At 34.6% G+C, this 23,787-nt stretch overlaps 1 protein-coding gene across 1 annotated transcript in view; it reads left to right on the top strand.

Annotated features, from left to right (window-relative positions):
• Positions 1 to 23,345, top strand: part of LOC146146462 (ribonuclease inhibitor-like) — a 48,244-nt gene extending 24,899 nt beyond the window's left edge. Inside the window, exons 3-9 of the mRNA XM_083390770.1 lie at positions 13,606 to 13,668; positions 14,816 to 14,867; positions 15,198 to 15,269; positions 16,949 to 17,190; positions 19,703 to 19,858; positions 20,419 to 20,574; positions 23,163 to 23,345. Of these exons, the coding sequence (XP_083246896.1) occupies positions 13,606 to 13,668; positions 14,816 to 14,867; positions 15,198 to 15,269; positions 16,949 to 17,190; positions 19,703 to 19,858; positions 20,419 to 20,574; positions 23,163 to 23,345 (924 nt within the window). The remainder of the gene's footprint in view (positions 1 to 13,605; positions 13,669 to 14,815; positions 14,868 to 15,197; positions 15,270 to 16,948; positions 17,191 to 19,702; positions 19,859 to 20,418; positions 20,575 to 23,162) is intronic.
• Positions 23,346 to 23,787: the final 442 nt, after the last annotated feature.

The raw sequence follows: 23,787 nt of genomic DNA on the forward strand, positions 1-23,787 counted from the left end.
TAAGTTCGGTTCAAAATATTTAAAATTAATGCCTTTTTATTAGTTTTAATCGTTTTTTTTAATAAAAAGCAGTCGTTATGTTTGCCTTACTGAAGGTTTTGTCAACAAAATTTGTTTACTATGTTTTTGCAAAGTAACATGTCAAAAATTCACGGTAAATCTTGTATTATTTGACAACTTTTTTAACCGGTTTTGGCGCAAATTTTTATGGTGGACTTACTTTATGACGTCATTAATAACTGTTACTATCTGATTAACAGTAAAGACTAGCGAATAAATAAACAATAATTTGATGCCGTTTTGTCTTGGCTTTGTTTATTGTATTTTTGCTATCTTACTTTCTAATAAACATACTTAGCCTTGTTGGAACAGCTTTGTGTAACTTAAACTTATGAATTTATTTGTCACATACCATAACGCATTACGTCATATATTGTGACGTAGTGATATGTTAAGCTTTACATGAACATACCAAGTCTTGTTTGAGCAGCTTTGTGTCAAGTTAAAAATGTAACTTTATTTGTCATATACCAAAATGCGTTACGTCATATATTGTGACGTAGTGATATGTTAAGCTTTACTTGAACATACCAAGTCTTGTTTGAACAGCTTTGTGTAAAGTTAAACTTGTGCGAGTGAAATATCTGAATGACCAGAGTGGGAGACTATGCTGTTCTTGTTAAGAATACTTTCTAGTAGTTGTATGGAAATTTTTAGGAAATTTTAATGTGCGGATAGTTTTTAAAAATTCGACCAAATATACCCCCAAACTTAAACTTTTTTTGGTTTTTAGCACAAATGGGTTACGGAAAACCTATTTCGCTGAAAATATCTGAATGACCAGAGTGGGAGACTATGCTGTTCTTGTTAAGAATACTTTCTAGTAGTTGTATGGAAATTTGTAGGAAATTTTAATGTGCGGATAGTTTTTAAAAAATCGACCAAATGTATCCCCAAACTTTACTTTTTTTTGTTTTTAAGCACAAATGAGCTACGGAAAACCTATTTCGCTGAAAATATATGAATGGCCAGAGTGGGAGACTACGCTTATCTTGTTAAGAATACTTTCTAGTAGTTGTATGGATTTTTTTAGAAAAGTTTAATGCGCAGATAGTTTTCAAAAATCCAGCTTAATGTACCCCCAAAATCTGTGTTTTTTCCCAAAAACTCTTTTCGAGTTTTCTTTATATTAGCAAAATTAATGGATTACGGCAATGCTATTTCGCTGAAAATATCTGATGGCCAGAGTAGGAGACTATGCTTATCTTGTTAGGGAAACTTTATTGTTGTTGCATTGTATTTTTTAGAACTTTTGGATGTGTGCAAATTCTTTAAAATTTATTCTAAAACAAAGATTTTAGCAGATATATTTTAAAAATGTGTTGTTGTTGTGACAACCTAAATGTATTGATGATAATTAAGGCAAATCATCATTTATAAATCAGTTTTGTATGAGTTCAGCAAAAGACCATTGTCATTTCGGCGAAATAATTTTTCATGCTTTTTTTAATATTTTTTACGCCGTTTAACACAATTTCACTTTCTTTTGCCTACGACGTATAAAACTGAACTACAATTAAATATTTTCGCGTTTTTTGTAATCAATATAATCAGATTGTCAATTCATTCAGATATTTACAGCGAAATAGGTTTTCCGTAGCCTATTTGTGCTTAAAAACCAAAAAAAATTAAAGTTTGGGGGGTACATTTGGTCGAATTTTGAAAAACTATCCGCAATTTAAAATTTCCTAAAAATTTCCATACAACTACTAGAAAGTATTCTTAACAAGATACGCATAGTCTCTCACTCTGGTCATTCAGATATTTTCAGCGAAATAGGTTTTCCGTAGCTCATTTGCGCTTAAAAACAAAAAAAAATTAAAGTTTGGGGGTAGATTTGGTCAAATTTTTAAAAACTATCCGCACATTAAATTTCCTAAAAATTTACATACAACTACTAGAAAGTATTCTTAACAAGAAAAGCATAGTCTCCCACTCTGGTCATTCAGATATTTTCAGCGAAATAGGTTTTCCGTAGCCAATTTGTGCTTAAAAACAAAAAAAGATTAAAGTTTGGGGGGTACATTTGGTCGATTTTTTAAAACTATCCGCACATTAAAATTTCCTACAAATTTTCATACAACTACTAGAAAGTATTCTTAACAAGAACAGCATAGTCTCCCACTCTGGTCATTCAGATATTTTCAGCGAAATAGGTTTTCCGTAGCCTATTTGTGCTTAAAAAACAAAAAAAATTAAAGTTTGGGGGGTACATTTGGTCGAATTTTTAAAAACTATCCGCACATTAAAATTTCCTAAAAATTTCCATACAACTACTAGAAAGTATTCTTAACAAGATAAGCATAGTCTCCCACTCTGGTCATTCAGATATTTTCAGCGAAATAGGTTTTCCGTAGCCCATTTGTGCTTAAAAACAAAAAAAATTAAAGTTTGGGGGGTACATTTGGTTGCATACCTCTCTAGTAGCCTCATTAAGCTTATATGTGGCAAGTAATTTTAGGGTTTCACATTTATTTTGTGTTAACCAAATAATTTTTTTGTAATATTTTGCAAATGGCGTCAAACGCAAAAATGGTGTAACCTACCTTGATCCTTTAAAGCAGTGGTCGGCAAACTGTGGACCGCGACCCAAATGTTGGCCGCAGAGTCATTTTAGTGGGCCGCGAGTTACTTTTAAATGGTTTATTGTTATCATGTAGTTGTGGGCCGCGTGATAGCCGTGCATTCATTGCACTTCATTTCAAAAGTTTATGTGGCTGAGAATTACACTGTCTCAGCCTGGTTCAGGCCCGCGCGCCAAATGTGGCCATGTTCTTCCAACTGAAACCTGAAGGCACAATTTTTTGCGTTTCGCGTGATAAATGTGGTTTATTTGCATAATACGCGTTGTTTCTGTTAGGGAAGAACACGTTTCTTAAATTACTTGATCTATGACGTTACTTGTGACGTTAATGGTGCGGATGTTTATGTTCTTCTATCAGTTTTACTTTAATCCAGTGTTTCTTAACCTTTTTTGCTTAAGGGCGCACGTTAGAGACGTATGAAAACGTTGCGGCGCACCTTACGAGCGAAGCGAGCGCGCATTTTTTAGGTGTACCGGTATTTCTCATAAATTGTCTTCATTATGCCAATTTTGATGGTAATTGGCTTTTATGAATTTGTTGCTGATAAAACTACTTTTATTTGAACATTCTAACGTAGTTGGTTTCAGCAAACTTGTGTGTTCGTGTAGTATCAGATTCTATGCTTGCTACTGTTCCTTGCTCTCAGTATGTTTTATCAAGGACACATAATAAAAGCACAACGTTTTCAACATCGTCACCATTGCGTGAAGGAATTTATCCGGGAGAACCAGACCGTGGCCCAAAACAACACCCTAGACCTTTTCTGGGGCTGTTACTATAGCAACCTCAAGGTCCGTGCGTCACACTTGGTGGTTTTCCATTGGTTTCAGGCTGAAGTGAAAATTTGTTTCTCTCTTAAGCAACCCAGAGAGTGTTGCGTACTTAGCTGCATTAGACGCTTTTCTAGTCGTCGTGTGTTCTAGCTTACTTGTTTGCGTATTTTATCAAAGGGAGCGTTGAACAACTTGCTATCTGACACCAACCGAATCTGTAATTACAGTAAATGGAGTTTAATAAGCATATATTTTATCTACTTTACACAAATTTGCGTAGTTCAATAAATATAGCCTAAAGCGTTCCACAAGCATGTTGCGTTAGTGTATTTTTTATAGTGTCTATAAATCAAAACTGTTTTTATTGTCATGAGGAACCGCTGTGTTTGGGATAAGCTGTTTTTTTTTCGAAGGTTAACCGAGATACGCGACGCCTTTAGTTTAAAACAATTTTAGCAAAATAGGATAAAACATACTAAAAACATAACTCAGATTTTTTTCAGTTAAGCGGAAAATACAGCTGGGGGTGGGGGGGTATGACCACGCCCCCTTGGATACGCCCATGTTTGTCGGTTAGGCCGAAGCGGTTCCGCTTCAATTTAAAGACGAGCGTTGGTTCCGTTAAACTTGAACAAAGCAAGAAAGAAGTTTGTGAGCGAACAAAGGACGCGAGAGCATCGCAAGGTTGTCTCGTACTTCGCTCGACATTAAGCACTTGTTGTTCAACCATTAGCGACTGAAAGTTTGAGATTTTGGTGAAAACCTTCTAAATGTAGCTCAGAAAACAAAAGCATAATTAAGTTCGGTTCAAAATATTTAAAATTAATGCCTTTTTATTAGTTTTAATCGTTTTTTTTAATAAAAAGCAGTCGTTATGTTTGCCTTACTGAAGGTTTTGCCAACAAAATTTGTTTACTATGTTTTTGCAAAGTAACATGTCAAAAATTCACGGTAAATATTGTATTATTTGACAACTTTTTTAGCCGGTTTTGGCGCAAATTTTTATGGTGGACTTACTTTATGACGTCATTAATAACCGTTACTATCTGATTAACAGTAAAGACCAGCGAATAATTAAACAATAATTTGATGCCGTTTTGTCTTGGCTTTGTTTATTGTATTTTTGCTATCTTACTTTCTAATAAACATACTTAGCCTTGTTGGAACAGCTTTGTGTAACTTAAACTTATGAATTTATTTGTCACATACCATAACGCATTACGTCATATATTGTGACGTAGTGATATGTTAAGCTTTACATGAACATACCAAGTCTTGTTTGAGCAGCTTTGTGTCAAGTTAAAAATGTAACTTTATTTGTCATATACCAAAATGCGTTACGTCATATATTGTGACGTAGTGATATGTTAAGCTTTACATGAACATACCAAGTCTTGTTTGAGCAGCTTTGTGTCAAGTTAAAAATGTAACTTTATTTGTCATATACCAAAATGCGTTACGTCATATATTGTGACGTATGATATGTTAAGCTTTACATGAACATACCAAGTCTTGTTTGAGCAGCTTTGTGTCAAGTTAAACTTGTGCGAGTGAAATATCTGAATGACCAGAGTGGGAGACTATGCCTATCTTGTTGAGAATACTTTCTAGTAGTTGTATGGAAATTTGTAGGAAATTTTAATGTGCGGATAGTTTTTAAAAATTCGACCAAATGTACCCCCCAAACTTTAATTTTTTTTGGTTTTTAAGCCCAAATGGGCTACGGAAAACCTATTTCGCTGAAAATATCTGAATGACCAGAGTGGGAGACTATGCCTATCTTGTTAAGAATACTTTCTAGTAGTTGTATGGAAATTTGTAGGAAATTTTAATGTGCGGATAGTTTTTAAAAATTCGACCAAATGTACCCCCAAACTTTAATTTTTTTTGTTTTTTAAGCACAAATGAGCTACGGAAAACCTATTTCGCTGAAAATATATGAATGGCCAGAGTGGGAGACTACGCTTATCTTGTTAAGAATACTTTCTAGTAGTTGTATGGATTTTTTTAGAAAAGTTTAATGCGCAGATAGTTTTCAAAAATCCAGCTCAATGTACCCCCCAAAATCTGTGTTTTTTCCCAAAAACTCTTTTCGAGTTTTCTTTATATTAGCAAAATTAATGGATTACGGCAATGCTGTTTCGGTGGAAATATCTGATGGCCAGAGTAGGAGACTATGCTTATCTTGTTAGGGAAACTTTATTGTTGTTGCATTGTATTTTTTAGAACTTTTGGATGTGTGCAAATTCTTTGAAATTTATTCTAAAACAAAGATTTTAGCAGATATATTTTAAAAATGTGTTGTTGTTGTGACAACCTAAATGTATTGATGATAATTAAGGCAAATCATCATTTATAAATCAGTTTTGTATGAGTTCAGCAAAAGATAATGAATTTATGTTAAGCGGTTCGTAAAAGTGTGAAAAAAAGCGTAAAAAATTATTTCGCCGAAATGACAATGGTATAAATACAACGTAAAACAAAGTTAACCTCTAGTCCTTGTGACATCCTATTGTAACTATTCAGCGCAAAAAACAAAAAGTCATTATGTCTTTTATTCATACCGATGGTGAAAATATAAAATTATTATTTTTTTTTAAGTTTGATTGCTGGCTAGCTTAGGTTGCTTTGAGTGATGTGTAAAAATTGTGACTAAAAATCTTGTTTATTTCTCGAGTTATGGGACTTTTGCTTTTTTGTCCGATTTGAAATTTTGGACGTTTATGAATTTTTGAAGGAATATTAATAACTTATCCCCGAATAATTGGCGGTCGAGTTATATCTCATTTTGAAGAGTAGACTCGTAGCTATCACCCTATGTAAGTCACTTAGGGCACATTTTAATTACAAGGCTGAATATGACTGAATATTCATATTTATGAATATTAATATTTTTATGTTTTTTTAAACAAAAAGTCTGATTGCTGGCTAGCTTAGGTTGCTTTGAGTAATGTGTAAAAATTTCTCATCGATATCTTGTTTACTTCCGGAGATATTACGCAAATAATTTCGAGCTGCCAACATCCTTTTGGTATATTTTGACTCACTTGGTTGACAGGCTCAATATCGCATCTTATTATTTTGAGGGGAATGACAAAAACATAATTAATCGCCAAACTAATTTCTAACATAGGCTATGTGTATTATTGTAATCAAAAAATAATTAACTATTAACCTTTTAAACAACTGCCACCTAAAGAAGTTTAAACTACAGTGCATAACTACACAAAAAACTAAACAAGTACATAAACATGATAACAACATCAGGGTGTTGTCAAAACCATTTTTTGCCCATATAATGATCACAATGAAAACAAAGTTGTGTTTTAGTTACACTTCATTATAAATATGATATGTTATTTAGGCTGTATAATAATATGCTGCCGAATACAGAGCTACCCCTGCCAGTAATGCGTTACCATTATACTTGACAATTATGATGTTGCGTATAACCTCGCTAAATATTGTTGACCTTGAGTAACGCCTTAGCGCACTCGTGTGATTATGATGGAATGTTTTTTTTGCATTTTAACGCCCTTAAAAAATTGCAAAATATATGCACCTGTCATAACACGTTAGTCGCTCGCCCAACAGCATTGATGGACAGAGGACACTTACGAATTAAGAAAAGGTTATCTGCAAGTAATTGATCTCCTGTAAAAGCGCTATAGTATTATGTTGCACAAAGCGGCACAGTAATTGTTTGCCACCATGGTAGGAGGCGTATAAACAGCAGAATCCAATTCGAACTTAAAGACCCGATTTTGAGAAATAATTATTTAAACGGCACATCAGAAAGATGCATTATAAACGTTACAAGAAAGGATTACAGTCATAATAAAAAACACAATTGAAAACTGGCAAATTTTGAAAATAATGATACTTGGGTAGTCTAGTTTTGCAAAACTACCACCCAGCTAAAGAGTTATGCTCAAGGCCCCCCAATGACTACTTCGTGCCCCCACTGAGGAACCCTGTGCTAAGCCATGCACCATGTTGCTAATCTTAAATTAAGCATGTTTTAAAAAATGCAATAATGTCATTTAACATTATGCTGTTTGATTTGTACACGCCATATAATTTAAAAACAATTGTGTCATTATAACGTTAAAATCACCTGTTATACGTTGTAAAACTCAAGTTGCTGTCTTATTAGTTGCCGTTTCAAAAGCTATTTAGCTATTACATATTTGAAATTGTAAATATATTTTTTTAGATCATAAGAAATAAGGCATGTGTGCTTTGCAAAGTAAACAAATGGGTTGCAAAGTAGTTATTACAGTCACAAAGTAGCTGTATAAAAAAAGTAGACCCTAAGTGTTTGAATCATAAGTTTCTAAATGAAAAGCAATGTTTATTTCCAAATTTGATATGTGATTCAACGTTTGTACGTCAAAAGAATGCTCCTTTGCCTAATGAATATTTATCATTAAAACCCATAAAGTGGTATTTTTGCAGTTTTGGCTTTCCATACAAAACAGGAAATGCAGGACATTTTACTGTGCAGTGGAAAATAGGTTGCCAGCTTGAGTGTGATGCACACAGACAGATGATTTGGCGTCACAACAGGCTGTTTGCACAGAATAGCCGGAGTTTCTCGATCACATGATGCAAGCTACTACACCTTTAATGCCGGAGCACAATACGTCATATCCCGAAATTGAGCAGCTGATGCAATTTGTGTTAGTTGCTTACTCTCCTTGGTGTATAAGTTTATATCAGGCCTTTTTGTGAGCAAAAAGAGCCATATTTCTTTTTTAAAGTTTCATTGCTGGCAAAGTTAGATTGCTTAGAGTTATGTGTAAACATTCCTAATCATATCTCATTTACTTCCTAAGATATTACACAATGAAATTTCGGGCCGCATGTTTTCTTGGGTTAGTCCGTGCTGGTCTATAATCCTATCACCTTTTTGTTTAAAGCAGGGTCGGGCAACCTTTTTAACACAAGGGCCAGTTAAGAAATTTAATGCTTACAGGAGGGCCGCACATCAAATAAACACTAATTAATTGATATTTTCAGCTTTTACTAGAAAAACACAAGTACAAGCGCATATGAAATATCATAGCAGACACACATGTGGATGTTCAAATAGAAGTTAGTGAGAAGGCTGATGTTGGATATTTTGAACCAACTTGTCAATGTTTGGTTCCAGGCCAGATGTGCATAGACGCAAACTATTTAACAGCAATAATTCAAAACCAGCTGTTAAACACAACATCTCAGTCAATATGCGCGGCAAAAGTCGTAGCAGACAAGTGTAATTGTTGCAAAACAATTCTTTATGATACCAACATGAGGCAAGTAAAACTTTATGAATAAAGATTGTTTTGTAATAGATGCTTTCCATTCGAGTTGAACAACTGCATTAGTGTAGCGGTGCAACCTATGGGTTACATTGCACTTTTAAACAGGAAACTGAAAGAGCAAAAGTTCCAACATTGGTGCACACAAAATACCCTTATTTAGGGAAAAATATCTGGAAGAAGGCGAAGGGCCGCACAAAAAATGGCAAAGGGCCGCACGTTGCCCGCCCCTGGTTTAAAGTATATAGTGCAACTTCCGAAGTTCGGTAAACTGCTTTAGCTATAAATTGTATTTGTAGATCCGTTTATAGTAGTGCGAATTTTGAAGTTCAGTAAAAGTGGGAAAGCTTCAGCGCTGGTCTAGAATCCTACCACAACGCACATTATTCGGGTTAGGGTGTGAGTTAGCGTTTGGGTTGGGGTTGGTCAAGTATTAGTTTGGGTTGGTTTAGCAAAATAATTAAATAATAAAATACTACTACTAGACTCGCACAAACAACTGAAACCCCCACCCAAATAATGTGCAGAATCAGTACTTCTTAGGGAAAAGGTTTTTGAATTATAGTTAAAGCTGTCTTTATTACAACTTGTTAATCTGCGATTTTATTATGGAATCAGTATTTATTAAATATAGCATTGTTAGTAAGCATTTTGGTACATGTTCTACTTTCTCTTTTACTGTGTTTCTAATTTTTGTTTCAATATTTTTAACAGCAAATACAAACAATGAAAATGGCAGCTTCTGGTAGTCTATAACTAGTAGTATAAATTTATGGAACAGGCTATTTGTCCTGCTTGCCCGTTTAGCGAACTGTGAAAATTGTACTACTGTAACCGAATCTGCACAAAAACAAAAAGATTTATTTTTGAAGCCATTTACAGTAGTGCAAGTTTGAGCTCTAATTTTTTAGTTCCGACTTATTCTTCCATATATAAAAACTGGATGAGTTAACTTATTTCGAAAGTCTGCTAACAGGTTGCCGGGCAAATAACCTCTTTCTACATTTATCCACAGCAGAGTGTTATTTGAAATAGTCACAACTAGTCAAAAGCAATGCTTTCAATCACCAACAGTTTGTTTTCGGTTAAAAATAATATATCTGAGAAAAATTCCTTTTCGACTGTTCGTTCTAACAATTTTAATGCTGCAATTTTTTTTGAAAAAAATTAACACATGTTTTTTAGCAAAATGTGAACAGAACTTGTTTATGTCATAACTTTTAAGCACTTACCTGGCTACATCATAGAGTGATTTTATTTTCTTAGATATGTAAATACATTAGGTGATTTTATTTTGTAAATGGTTCAAACGGCTGAAGAACAAACATCCAACATCTCTTGCAGAGTAAGTTTGTTTTTATTATTTAGTTTCCTATTTTATGTGCATCTTTTTAATTTGGAATTACTAAAACTATTATTCCAGTGTGGTCCAACTTATTTTTATCACAGGCCAAAAACAAGTTTTTTTTTATATTGCTGGCCAATGTTTTTAAATAACGATTCTAGGCTTATAATTGCTGGCAAATTATACATAGCCTATGGCAGTGGTTCTTAACCTTTTTTCAGCCGCGCCCCCCCCTTTGGTTATTTTCCTATGCCTTTTGCCCCCCTAGAAAAGCAGTACAGCATTTTCAATTAAATATCGTTAAGACAACTTGAAAAAAAATTGAGTTTAATTTGTTGAATTGGCGCTAAACTGTAAATTCAGGAGCCTTTTCGCATTGGACACACGACAAATTGCCCGTGCCCGATACATTGATTTAAACAGTACGCTACCTTGTTTCAAAAGATGTGACGACACACAATACAATGGCCATATTGCAAAAACATTAAAGATTTGTGCAAAAAAGTTTAAGTCCCCCTGTTGCAAGCCTGTTGTCATATATGAAATAAAGATAAAAAATTGTTTGAACGGGGGGTGACTTTTGTCGTTTATATACAAGTTAAAAAAATTGTAATTAAATGGGCCGTTATACTTTCGATGATATGAAAACATGCAATGGCACTAAAGAGAATTTGGGCTAAAACTCAGTCAACAAAAGTATAAAAACAGGATTCGCACAGAGCGCAAAAATTTTTTGCAGTTTCAATGTTAAAGTTGGCAAAAACAGAGTTTGTAGCCTACAGCGCTGTAGGAGTGGTGTACAACCAAAACGAAACCATTAGAATCATTGCAAAAAAATTCAACTATTAACTTGGAGCTCGCGCCCCCTAAAAATTGCTTGTCGCCCCACCAGGTTGAAGACCGCTGGCCTATGGCATATATACTAACTTTCTAAAATGTACACCTTTGTTCAGCTACAGTAGTTATGAAATTTCAAACAATCATTTACGAATTTTTTGTCAATTGCAATAACAAAGAAACCAAAATTAAAGTGATATTGCTAGATTGCAGCAAAGCTGGCTATCAGTTTGCGGGCCAAAAAAGCGGAATTCGCAGGCCAACCTTTGCCTGCGGGCCTGCAGTTGGACCACACTGTATTAATCTATAAAATAAATGCTACATATTGTTGTATCCAGTGACAGTTTATTGCTCATGGACGTAGAAGTCAAGTAGAATGAAAGAATGTAAGACATGCACGGTTATATAGGGTGCAGAATGCAGTCCCTATTCCAACGTAAACCAATACATACTGCGCCTCAAGGATGTTAGCGAAATATGCGAGCAAGTCGTCCATGCTGAATGGCAATAGAATCATAGGGTGAGACAACAAAATACAGGTACTAAATGAATACAATGGTCGAACCCATAGCACATTATATAAACTAGACGGCTTGCGGTTGTTGTATATTTGGCCGAGGGATATTTCTCATGGACTTATCTTCATGGGTGTTTTGTCAAAGTAATTGGGTCAATATAAATAGGGTTATTTACCAGAATAAATCTTGTTATATATTACACTTTGGTGTGTTTGTTTTAGATTTTAAGGGTATACACTAAGTTTCACTTTTCCTGACTTGACTTTACTCATTCGAAGTAGGCAGTTAATGGATACAATTGAAATAAAAGTATTTAGGTAAAAACTGAGAATAAATACGTAATAGTATCTTCCAGCGCCCGCCTGATAATATCCATTTAAATTTTTACCCATCACACAAAAAAAAAATAAACCCCAGCAACCCCACCCCCCTGAAAAACATCTCTTAGAACTCGCTGAAAAAATAATCTATGTTTAAAAAATGTTTAACAGTGCTCGAAACCAAAAATAACAAGTAAAACGCATTTCTAGCAGCCCGCTTAAAAAAAACGTAAATAAAATAGTAAAGGTGTGGTAATTGTGGAATGTTCGAAAAATCTGATTGATAGATTTTATGTAGATAATACATATACAGTACACTGAGTGGTATTACACCAATGTATACTTTTTATTAATTCGATTATATACGTTTATTCCGTCTTTTATTGATTTCGCTGAAAAGCCATACCAGGTATTTGCATGTTTACCACTTGTGACTATAACGATCATTACATAAAGCAACAATAAGGATTTCACAGGGCCTTCAGCTAACCAATATTTAGTAGATATGTTTAGTAGAAACAACATGCGAAAGAGGTAACGACAGAAAGGTCTACACTGCTTTTGATTTAGCATTTTAATTTGCGACGGTAAAATATGTTATTTTCTAATAACATTAAGTTATTTTACTGAGAGTCGATCACCTTTCTAAAAGGCAATGACACGCGCAGTTTATCCTTCTAGTGAGAATAAAGTGCACAGCATGATGTCAGTCGCTATGCAAGCTAAAAAAAACAAGCAACTATGAACGAATCTTGTATTGGAGATATTTCTACCACTAGATAGGAGTAGGTCAGTAGGTAGCTACAAAAAACTACGATGACATTACAATATTTTAAATGTTTTGTCTCCCAATTATACACCCTTAGGGGTGCAGACTTCTAAACTTCTTATGCGCACTTATACACCACTCTACGTCATGTCTCAAAGTTTTAAAGTTCTACGATGAATACTTTCTCTAATAGTGTCCAGGTAAAACTATGTCATCCCAAGCAAACTAAAAAATAATAAAAAGAAACAAGCAAAAACAAGATATGTCCAGAAAAAAACATTTTCGGCCCATATAAACTATGTGGTTTTGAGCATTACTATTTACTTTGCTTTTCACATGAAACCTACACTTTCTATCATTTATGTAGAATTTCATGTGCTACAGTGGTAGTGCCACAAGCTGCCATTCAAGAAGCACCACTCAGTATTAGGACATTAACTTCTCAACAAGGTAAATAATTTTTTATCAGCCACCCAAGTCAAGTCCAAACTTTTAAGGTCATTAATTTAACACATAATTAGCCATGTTGTTAAACTAGTTTGATCAAACTAGATGCCCGCGATATTATTTTATGGACTAGTGATGGATAACTATAAAAGATAAAAATGTTGTATTTATTAGCCCCTGATAAAAAAAGTTTGAAAAAAAAAACGTCATAAAATAGTGATTGTAATGACAGCATGAATAGAAAAACAACTAATCAGAAACAGTCATTTAATGTCCAACAAACAAACCTGTAGGCAACAGAATAAAAGCTTGATTTACAGCTGTCAATTGGCCAACCTGAACGAATAGCGAAGTAGAAATAAGTATCCTGCGTTGATGGTCGACCAAACAAGAGACGGAGAATGGCGTTTTGATTTTGGTTTCGCATTAGTGTAATACGCATGCTCCAATTACATTAAAAGCATTGCCACTAAAGAAATTAAGAAAAACCTGAAAAAAAACTATAATATAACTTACAAATTTGGGGCGAGGTGCTAACCCCTTCCTCTGGATATGCCACTGCACTAGACATATAGCAAGTGAACTGTTTCAATTTCCAAATATCTGGGAAATATACTGATTTTATTAACTTGTATTGTTCAACAGTTCCACAACCTGCGATTCAAGGTGCTGGGTCTCTCACTAATGAGCCATCAACTTCTCAGCAAGGTAAAACGTAATTGATTGGACGCATTTTATTTAGTCATTTTCAACCCTTTATTTCACTTCACACATATTTTGCATTGCACATAATGTACTGCACATGTAGCTCACAAATTTTGTATATATGTTTACAAAATTATTGGAAATATGCTAATTTATTAACTTTATTTACAACAGTGCCGCAACTTACCACTTAAGGTACAGTCCCTCTCAGTATACAACCTTCAATTTCTCAACAATGTAAACCACTAATTATTTGGACGCCTTTATTTTAGTCATTTTGAAGTCAGTCTATTCCTTCCACACAAGTGTGCATAGCAAACTATTGTGTGGTCATTAGGGATGTTCAAAGTAGAATCCCAAGCTATTCTAGAATAATAGGTTTCGAATCTAGAATAACGAATCCAGAATAGCGAATCCTAGTATATTTTTATTAAATTATTTAACCTCGATTTTGTTTGGGGAAGGGATTAATCTTAATCTACCCTACAGGGCCCACAATCACAGCAATAAATCACCCAAACAATTTGCTAACATGTGTACATTATAATTAAAAAAAATCTCCCATATGTTTAACATTCTTAACAACTGTCATTTGAAGCCATTCTGTAAACTGTAATATGTCAACTGTCCAGGTTGTTGCTAAAACTTATATTTTTGCCAATAGTGAGAAAATGCAACACTGCACACAGAAGTCTTAAAGCAATTTGGTCCTGATTTTGAAATCATTGTTAAGTCTTATTGCTTCTTGCTATGTTACTTTTGCAACTTAACGCATTTTGGGAAATTGCGAATTCCACACCTGGCATTACACGTTGGCCGCTCGCCTGATTTGACACTTAATTATTAGACGAACGTTATCGCCACGCAGTGATTGGTCGCTCGAAAAAACGCTGACACTGCACTACCAGGTTACATTTAAAGCAAGCACTATAAATGTGTCGCCGCAGCGACAGGCCAACTTACCACACGCGTTTGTACAAATAAGCGCGACAATCCGCGGTAAAACATTAAGTTATATCGGTTCCAATTACCCGAAATAAATGGCAGAATTGGATTCGAATCCCATCTGGATTCGAATCCAAGGATTCGGTATTCTACTTAACATCCCTACTTAGTACACCACATTATATTAGTTGTTTTTGTTTTGTAGATTCACAACATCAAAATGTGGACTCCAGGGAAAACCACAATGCAAGCAGGAGGTATTTGTTATTCCTGGTCAGCTTACTTCAATGTATTGTGTGATATTGTCAACAATAACAAAAAAACCTTTGCTTAGATTTGATGATAAATATAATTCTCGTATTATTCACACTAATAACATCAAAAAATGTAATCATGCAGTCTTTGTAAAAATCTAATACCTACCTAAAGTGTTTGTTTATCTGTCTATTTGATGAAATACTTTTTTAGTTTTAGGAAATGATATTGGCACCGGTAGTTCTTCTTTAGGAAATTATGTGTTACCATTACTATTTAATCAAACTTTCAATAGGATTTATCGTTTTTAAAATTAAATTACTCAATTACAGACAATGTCCAGCAGGCTGCAAGGGATATTATCAACACTTACAACATTTACAACAACCCTAATAATACAACGGGTAAGTAGTTTGGTAAAGTGTTAAACTTTGTATTTCATAAAAACTAAAATATTTATAACCCACAATAAATGTTACATTAAACATTGAATTGTTTTAATAAACCACAAAGTACAAAGGGTGACTAAATAATATTTTTGTTTGGTTGGCTTGCTCTTTAATGAAATGTGTAAAAATACATAGATGTTAAGGTTATTACACAAACTGTAAAGAAGACTGTGTCACCAACTGTAAGTGTTTGGCATTGTTTAAATATAAAAAAAAAAAAAAAAATCGTAATATAAAACAGAAAAAAGATTAAAAATTAATCAGGAACTTTTTAAAATAAAGTTAAAATATTTTTGAATAAATAACAAGTCAAGTCCAAATCATCAGTTGCTCAAGTCAAGTGATTATGGGAGAAAGTAAATCCATTGATATAAAACTGGTAAACTCGTCTGATTATTAGCAATTTCTTAGCTAAAAAAAAAACAAATATATAGAAAGCAAATTGTTTTTAGTGCAAAAATTAAAACAACAATTTCAGTAATAAATGTTTAATGAAAAGTTTTAATTTTAACCAAAGTTATTTAACAAAATGACTTAAGTCCAAGTCAAGTCATTTTGGTCAACAGATTTAAGTCAAGTTATTTGAAAACACTTAAGTACATAAAAGGCATGTCATTGTGAAGTCATAACAACATTGGAAATGGATCGAATGATAATGACCCATACTGCTTAACATAAGTTGTCCTACACCAACTAACTAAGTGAATTTCTCGCCGAGCCACTCGCCAGTTGGGCGAGTGGGTTTCAATCAGCATTCCCCGGAGCGATTTTTTACTCGCATTGGCGAGCGGTCAAGTGCGTAATCCCAACCCTGTATAAACTGTATTATACAGCCAGAGTTTTCATATTAATATTAACAGGACCAAAATCAGACAGTGCAAAGAAGTGTTAAAAATGTAAAATCTAGTAAATAATGCGTTTGGTGTATTTTGTTTTTTTCACTAAATGCTAGTTTTGGAATTGTGTTTATCAGCATCTACAGCAGGGTTTCCCAAACTTTTTGAACCATAGACTACTATTTTTTAATCTGTTTTTTCGCGGACCACAATACAAAGCAAAAAATAAATAAAACTGGATTTTATCTATTCACAAAACTGACAACATCAATGGACGGATGCGATTGCTTCTTTCTGCTTCGTTTTACTAACTTTAGCCTAGGCAAACGGTTGGAATAATCTCAACAAAACCGCAAATTCTGAACACAAAGATGTACTAGTGCGGTACAACAGTCGTCACAATTCCAGTGAATAACATGATTTTGTGAATAACTTCGGCAGTCATGCGCTTGGCTAATGGTAAAGTTCGTTGTTGTTGGATGAATACAAGATTTTCAATAGTTTAATATTGTTTCTAACATCGATATTCTGTGTTTCTGTTTTAATTGATTGACGCTTACATGGCATAAGTAATGCAATATGTTACGCAAGTACTATCTCGTTTACTTATTGTGATTTTTTGCCGGTCGTGAACATATTTTTATTTTAACTCGTTTGTCTAAAAAGGTTTGGGAACTTCTGCTTTAAACAACCATTGTTAGAACAATTCACACTTGTGACGTCACAGTGCCAATTGCTGGTTCAACCTGCAATGTTATTTTTGTTGCTTTTTTAATATTTGTTGAAAACTGTGTTTAGAGATTGGAATGATTGTTGATTTGCAAGAATGCAATGAAGCAGTGCTCCAGTCTTTCGCAAAGCACTTCCCTGTGAAGGCTTATTTTCACGGCCGAACCATCGGTACAAGTTCATGCCACGCTTTGGGGCGGATGCTCCAGCATGTCGACAAACCAATCGAGGAGTTGAATCTGTGGGGCTGCGACCTGACAAGTCAAGGTTTCGAACACATTTGCGAAGGAATCGGGAAAATGCCCCACAAGGTAAAGTGGGTTCATGTTATTATCAGCAATGTTCCCTCTAAGAAAATCTTCTACTGCGCAAATATTATTTTAGTGAGCAACAATATTTATAGGCTGCATGAGTTAGCATGGGCCGATCAATATTTTTGTATGGGGCAAGACAATTTATGACGTCACAAATCATGAGGCATAAAACAAATAATCTCACAATCTTTCTGTTCCCGGTTGGACTCTAGAATTTTTCAGTTGTAACTTGCGACTGGAATCGAGTTTAAATACAATCAAGAATATGGCAACAAAGCGGTCGCGAACAAATATCTGATTACTTTGGTTAAATTGATAAAACGTCTACATTAGAAAGATAGGATGTTGATGCCTTCAGCACACAATAAATATTCGTCAACTACTGACTCATTTGCATTTATCGAGATGATTTTACTAGGGTTGTATCGATGCCGACCCAGTTAATATAGGGGTTCCTACGTTAATTTGCGACCCAGTTCATCGATTCTACTTTGAATTTATCAAAACTATAAGCACACAACAACTGTAGGTTACTAAAGTTCATAACAATAAAGATCCCTATATAGGTATGGGAATACAAATTGCAAATATCAGCCACCCCCGAATAGCGCAAAGCGTGAAAAAAACGTTAACTCGATATACTTGACAGAAATTGGATTTATGGAGTTCTGTGATTTTACGCTGCGCTAGCTTATGGACACAAAGAAAATGTGTAATTAAAATCGCTTTCTGTAAGCCTCCCATCTTTGTCTAGTTTAATTATAATTTCTAGTTTGTAACTTGAATATTGAATAGGGCCGTTATGCCACGGATTGTGATAAAAAACGATTCGATAAAATAATTTACAGAAAACATGTATTACGTTACATTTTGTGACCTAATGATTTCAGCGCCATACCTCAAGCAGTTACTTATAGCAGGGTCGCCACTCAAATCAGGACAAGTATGTGACGTATTGACAAAATATTGTGTGACAATACTAGGACTGAATTAATTCGCTATAAGCGCGAAACATTTTGTACTTGCTTAGTAAAACATGGCAGAAGCATGGTTTGATGCCCCAAAGCGGAAGCGTACAGAGTATAATGAGATAGAATGTGGCAACCTGAACAATACGTAAGCACACCCTTGCTGATACGCCCGTCCGGAAAGTAAGGCAGATCTCGACATCTCTTGGGTGCACGGCCGAACAATACGTAATGTAGTCACCACACGCTTGCTGATACGTAGACCGGCGGTCCCGACATTTATTGGCTTACAGAACCAGTCATGTAAACTGTTCGCGGCACCCTTACTAGTAGTTTGTCTAAGTGGTTTACTGTGATGTTGCAATAAACAAAACCAAAACAGGCCTTATCAACTGTGTATAATGTAGGAAAGCTTTCTTAATTGTGGCACATTTAATAATACCTTCAAAATAAAATGAATATAAGCTTTACTTTTATTAGCATAATTTTTTTATACCCCTGCCATTCCTAGTACGTGATTATAATGTTAGGAAATAACGCAATATATGTTTGTAGTCCTAATATTTATACTTTTGCTAAATGTCTAAAACACAATAAACATGATATTCGATCTTTTAAAGCAAATTAAATATTTATGTGATTTCGGTGAGTCATACAAACTGTTAGGCGTCATTATACAACATATGTACGGCCCTTCAAACATTACCTGACATTAAACATTACTCGACCAACCCATTTACTTTCTACCTCTGATGCCATCCATCCATTAAAATATTTTATAGAAAACCCTTAATTTAACCGCTAGTGGCGCTATTTTAAAGAGCGGGCATCTGTATTTTTTATTTAACGTGTTTATTGAGCGTGTTTAGAATGAACCTCTGTTTAAAATCGTTATTCTATACTTTATTTCCCCGTCTGTCTTGCTGACTCAGCTAATCACAATACAGTCGATAGCTACTTAGTTTAACGCGGCTGCTGGGAAACTCAACTATAGACACAACTACATGCACGCCATACTTGCTGGTGTGATTGTGCTGCGCTGTTGTGAACTGCATTCATTGCGCAGTGTGCCGCTTTGTCGAATGTACAATACACCAAGCATTCTTATTTATAAGGAATTTAACAATCTTTTCAATTAAACATTTTTAATCGCACAAAATTGTGATGGTTTTAATCCTTAATCACAAAATTCACATGTTTTAATTCCATGAATTAAGGAACTTCAAACAATTTGGGACTGTTGCGAAAATATACTTATTTTGTAACAAATAATTTCAAACCCACAAGGTTATGTTTTTATGAATTAGTTAAAGGAGCTTTTCCTCAGCTTCAGGTGAATTTTCGTCCAAAATTACTTGAGATTTTGTTCCGTTTTAAAGTTTTGGATAAAACCAAATCGAAAGTAGGGTGTGAGCAAATTTGCGACAAACATCGCGTCATTGTTTAAGCAATCGCTTTTTCTATTTGTTCAAAATAATTTATTTCAACGAAACATTGAAGAGAAATGTTTGAACTCATGACGTTATGTTTCTATGAATTAGTTGAAGGAGCTTAACCTCACCGGCAACCAAATCGAAAACGCCGGAGTGAAAAGTTTGTCGGAGATTGTTCACAAGTTGGAGAAGTTGTGGTTGGTCGATTGTGGCATCACAGACATCAGTCCACTCACCGACGCCATCAAGAACAAAGATTGCAAAGTAGGTTGCTTTTAAAGTTGATTCTCGACAAGCAATCAGAGGTACAGTAGCCAAACAAGCAAGTTTGGAAAATAAAGTGTTTTATAAATTACAAATAAATTTTTGATTAAAACAGAATTATTTTGTGTTTTCGGCAGCTCATGTACAAATACACCCATTAGTGATTAAACATTAATTTAAACTATTTTTTTATCCGGGTAAAAACCTTATTCAATAAAAATATTTGTTAATTTATTCAAAGACTTGATGCATTTTTTGCTACGTTACCTTCATTATGCGGGTAATAATTTAAACTGTACCTTTCTTAACGTCACCTTAAATCAAACATTAAAACTTTTTGCTACTTTACTTTTAGTTACATTTTTCGTCCAAAATTGCTTGAGATTTTGTTCCGTTTTAAATTTTTGGATAAAATTAAATCGAAAGTAGGATGTGAGCAAATTTGCGACAAACATCGCGTCATTGTTAAAACGCTTTTTGCTTCTGTTCAAAATAATTTATTTCAACGAAACATTGAAGAGAAATATTTAAACTCACGACGTTATGTTTCTATGAATTAGCTAAAGGTGCTTGACCTCAGCAACAACCAAATCCAAAACGCCGGAGTGAAAAGTTTGTCGGAGATTGTTCACAAGTTGGAGGCGTTGGGGTTGTGGAGATGTGGCATCACAGACATCAGTCCACTCACCGACGCCATCAAGAACAAAGATTGCAAAGTAGGTTGTTTTTAAAGTTGATTCTCGATAAGCAGTCAGAGGTACAGTAGCCAAACAAGCAAGTTCGTGAAATTAAAAAATAGGTTTTTATAGATTAGCGGAAAGTTATTAACATAAAAATAGAATGTAGCTATTTGCCCAGCTTGCTCGAGTACACATGCACCCATAGGCACCAAACTTTTACAATTTCAGGGCGTTTTTTTTATCGGTTCAAAATACTTAATTATAAGTATGACGAACAAAACGCAAACTGGAATTCATTAAAATAATGCGTTGCTTCTCGCGATTTAGTTGTAATAAATTGCAAATACGCGCTTAACGACGAAGGGCGGCTTCTGTACAAACTGTAGGAAACATTTGAAAAAATATTAGAAAAGCTAAATAAAAAAAAAAAACTAGAAACAAAATGATTAAAATATCTCTCGGCACCATTGGGCGTTAGAAAAAGCACCCAGGTTGGAACCACTGGGCTAAGCGCTGCCGGTCGGTGAACAATGTAATAATTATTACACGAATACTTATAAGCAATACTCAATTATAATGGCGTTTAAGTTGTACTTGCTGACAAAGTCGTAGCATACCTGAATACCTGGTGAGTGAAGCAAACGCGAATTTTGTAGCAAACCCGTATATTTTATTTAATTGCTTTTTATTTTTATTACAATAAGCTCATCGTTGCGTTATATTTAAATAACTGAATGAAAATCTGTTTTATGTTGGTTGCGATTGAAATCTTATGATTTGGATTAACGTTCTCTTTCGTATTAAGCGCCTGAAAGCGAGGTTTAAGATTTAGGAATTGTTACGTCACACGTTCTAAATATTTCAGGCTCAGTTGATGGGTTGGTGCACATTTTACCCCAAAGACAGAATTCTTATCAGCCTATGAGCTTCACCTAACTCATAGCGCGACAATATTTTTTCTAAACGCGTGCCAAACCCTAAAATGTCTCGACAGGCCCGTAATAAATTGCAAATCATTTTTTTTTACAAATAAAAATGGTTATAATTGAAATAAGAACGATATACGAAGTTGTTAAAGGTTGGTTGTTTAAATTTTCAGGGCATGTATGGCGTCAAAATTCATTTACGTGGTTAAAATACCTAAAAATATGACGAACGTCGCTTCATGACCAGTTTGTAAAACGTTTGCAGCCGGATGGTTTACATCGGTGGGCCGTGTTTTGCGAGCTCGGCACTTTATATATCTACAGGTGACAACGAACACTTCCCACCCTGTAACTTTCACGCATTATTTTAGTAAACCTAACCGGTGCAACTGGCGGCGTATTTGTTATAGTTTTTCAGAAGTGGAATTTGCACATCACGAATGTAAATTTCGTCAAGTTCCAGGGCGTTTTGAGGCCCTACCAAAAATCCAGGGCGTCTAAAAACGCTTTGCACACCCACGTTCGGCGGCTATGCATACATCTATTAGTGATTGAACATTAATTTAAACTACTTTGTTAGCCGGATAAATAGCTTAGTCCATTTATAATTTGGCAGGATAATATTGCTAACTTTTATCCAAGATTGTATACATTCACTTTTTGCTTCTGCACCTTTGATACGTTGGTAATGATTTTAAACTGTACCCACACTTTTAATGATACGTTTATAATTGTAGTTATTGCACCTTCTATATGCAGATAATATTTCAAAGTGCAGCTTTGCCAAATACAAATCTGACAAAAAATGTGTGGCATTTTATTATATTTGCTACTTTACCTCCAACGTACCAATGCCCTTGATTGTTCATATGTTTTGTTTCGACTAATTTACCAACGAAGTGTCAGCTGTAGTAAACCATCTCACTAAATAAATAGACCGTCTAAAAAAACAAAAATAATAATCATGGAGTCAATTGATCAATTAACGGGTATGAATCCACTGCCGTGTAGCCCAAGGGTAACAACTATAATATCTTAATGCTGTGTAAGTTATTTGAAAGTATCCTAACTTGCTGCTGTGGCCATTGGTCATTCATCCCAAAAGTTCTAAAATAACTATTTTGTGTTATCACTGTTTCCAAATCTCTTTACCTTTTCATGTTTGGGCAAAGTGTTATGGGAACAAACCGCTTAAAACTTAATTGTTGCCAATGTAAAATGATTTAGTGTTTCATGCGAATTTTTTAAGGTCGGCATTATTATGAGAACATTGGATTTCGAAACTAATTTTCGAACAATTTAAGCCCTGCCCGGTGAAGTAACAGTGAAACACACAATAAGATCTACAAGGAAACAATATTTAAAGCGGGTTATCTATATTACTATAGTGTTAAGACCAACAACATATAAAACAACACTTAGTGCCCCCCTATTCACGCTTTAGAACTATAAATGAATATAAAATTTGTAACGTAACGTCACAAGAGAGGTCTATGAGGTCATGATAGAAACAACAAATTAAAGTTTAATTGAGAAATAATGGAAATATTAAATGCTTGTGCCCCCCCGAAGGCTGCTCCGCGCACCCCTCCCCCATTTATTACCATTTACTGCCACATCGTAAAATGAGCTATTTGGTGCCTTGACTTTGTGGCTCACATTTTAAATCTGAACTCGCTCGTCAATTTGTTGTTTCAGATCAAGTTGCTGGTTCTGAGGGGGAACCGCATCGATGACGAAGGAGCTCTTGAGTTTTCTCGCGTCCTACCAAACATCGAGAGGTTGGAGGTCGGTGGTTGTGGCATCACTGAGGAAGGCGAGGAGGTGATCAGATCGAAACTGAGAGAACTTGGACTTGACGTGAGTAACAACAACAAATAAAGCCCAACAACATAGAAATGTTTAATCATAGTCAAGGTCGTCTGTATCATCAAGGTCAAACAGTTTTGACCTTGAACATTTTTCCAACGCAGCAAACAGCGCACACTAGCGGTGAAAATATATCAAAAAAAATAGGAAAGATGTAAAAAGTAAATGTTAGAGACAAGAAATGCGAAATTTTAGATAAAAACACAAAACACTTGAAATAAACTTTCTTGTTTTCGGCGTTTGTAAAATAAATGTTTCTTTGTTAGTAAAATTTATTTTTCGGCTTAGCGCCGCACTTTCTAGACAATTTTTTTACCAAATTTCCCAAAAATGTCTCGATTAACACAAAAATATGCACAACTAAAAAAAAACGGTTTCGTCTCAATTCGGGTCATTTTGTGACGTTTGTTTACCTCGGACAAAATGTACATTGTGCGATTATGACGTAACAGTA

The sequence above is a fragment of the Ascidiella aspersa genome, chromosome 5 (assembly GCF_963924565.1).
Source record: "Ascidiella aspersa chromosome 5, kaAscAspe10.2, whole genome shotgun sequence".
NCBI classification, from domain to species: domain Eukaryota; kingdom Metazoa; phylum Chordata; class Ascidiacea; order Phlebobranchia; family Ascidiidae; genus Ascidiella; species Ascidiella aspersa.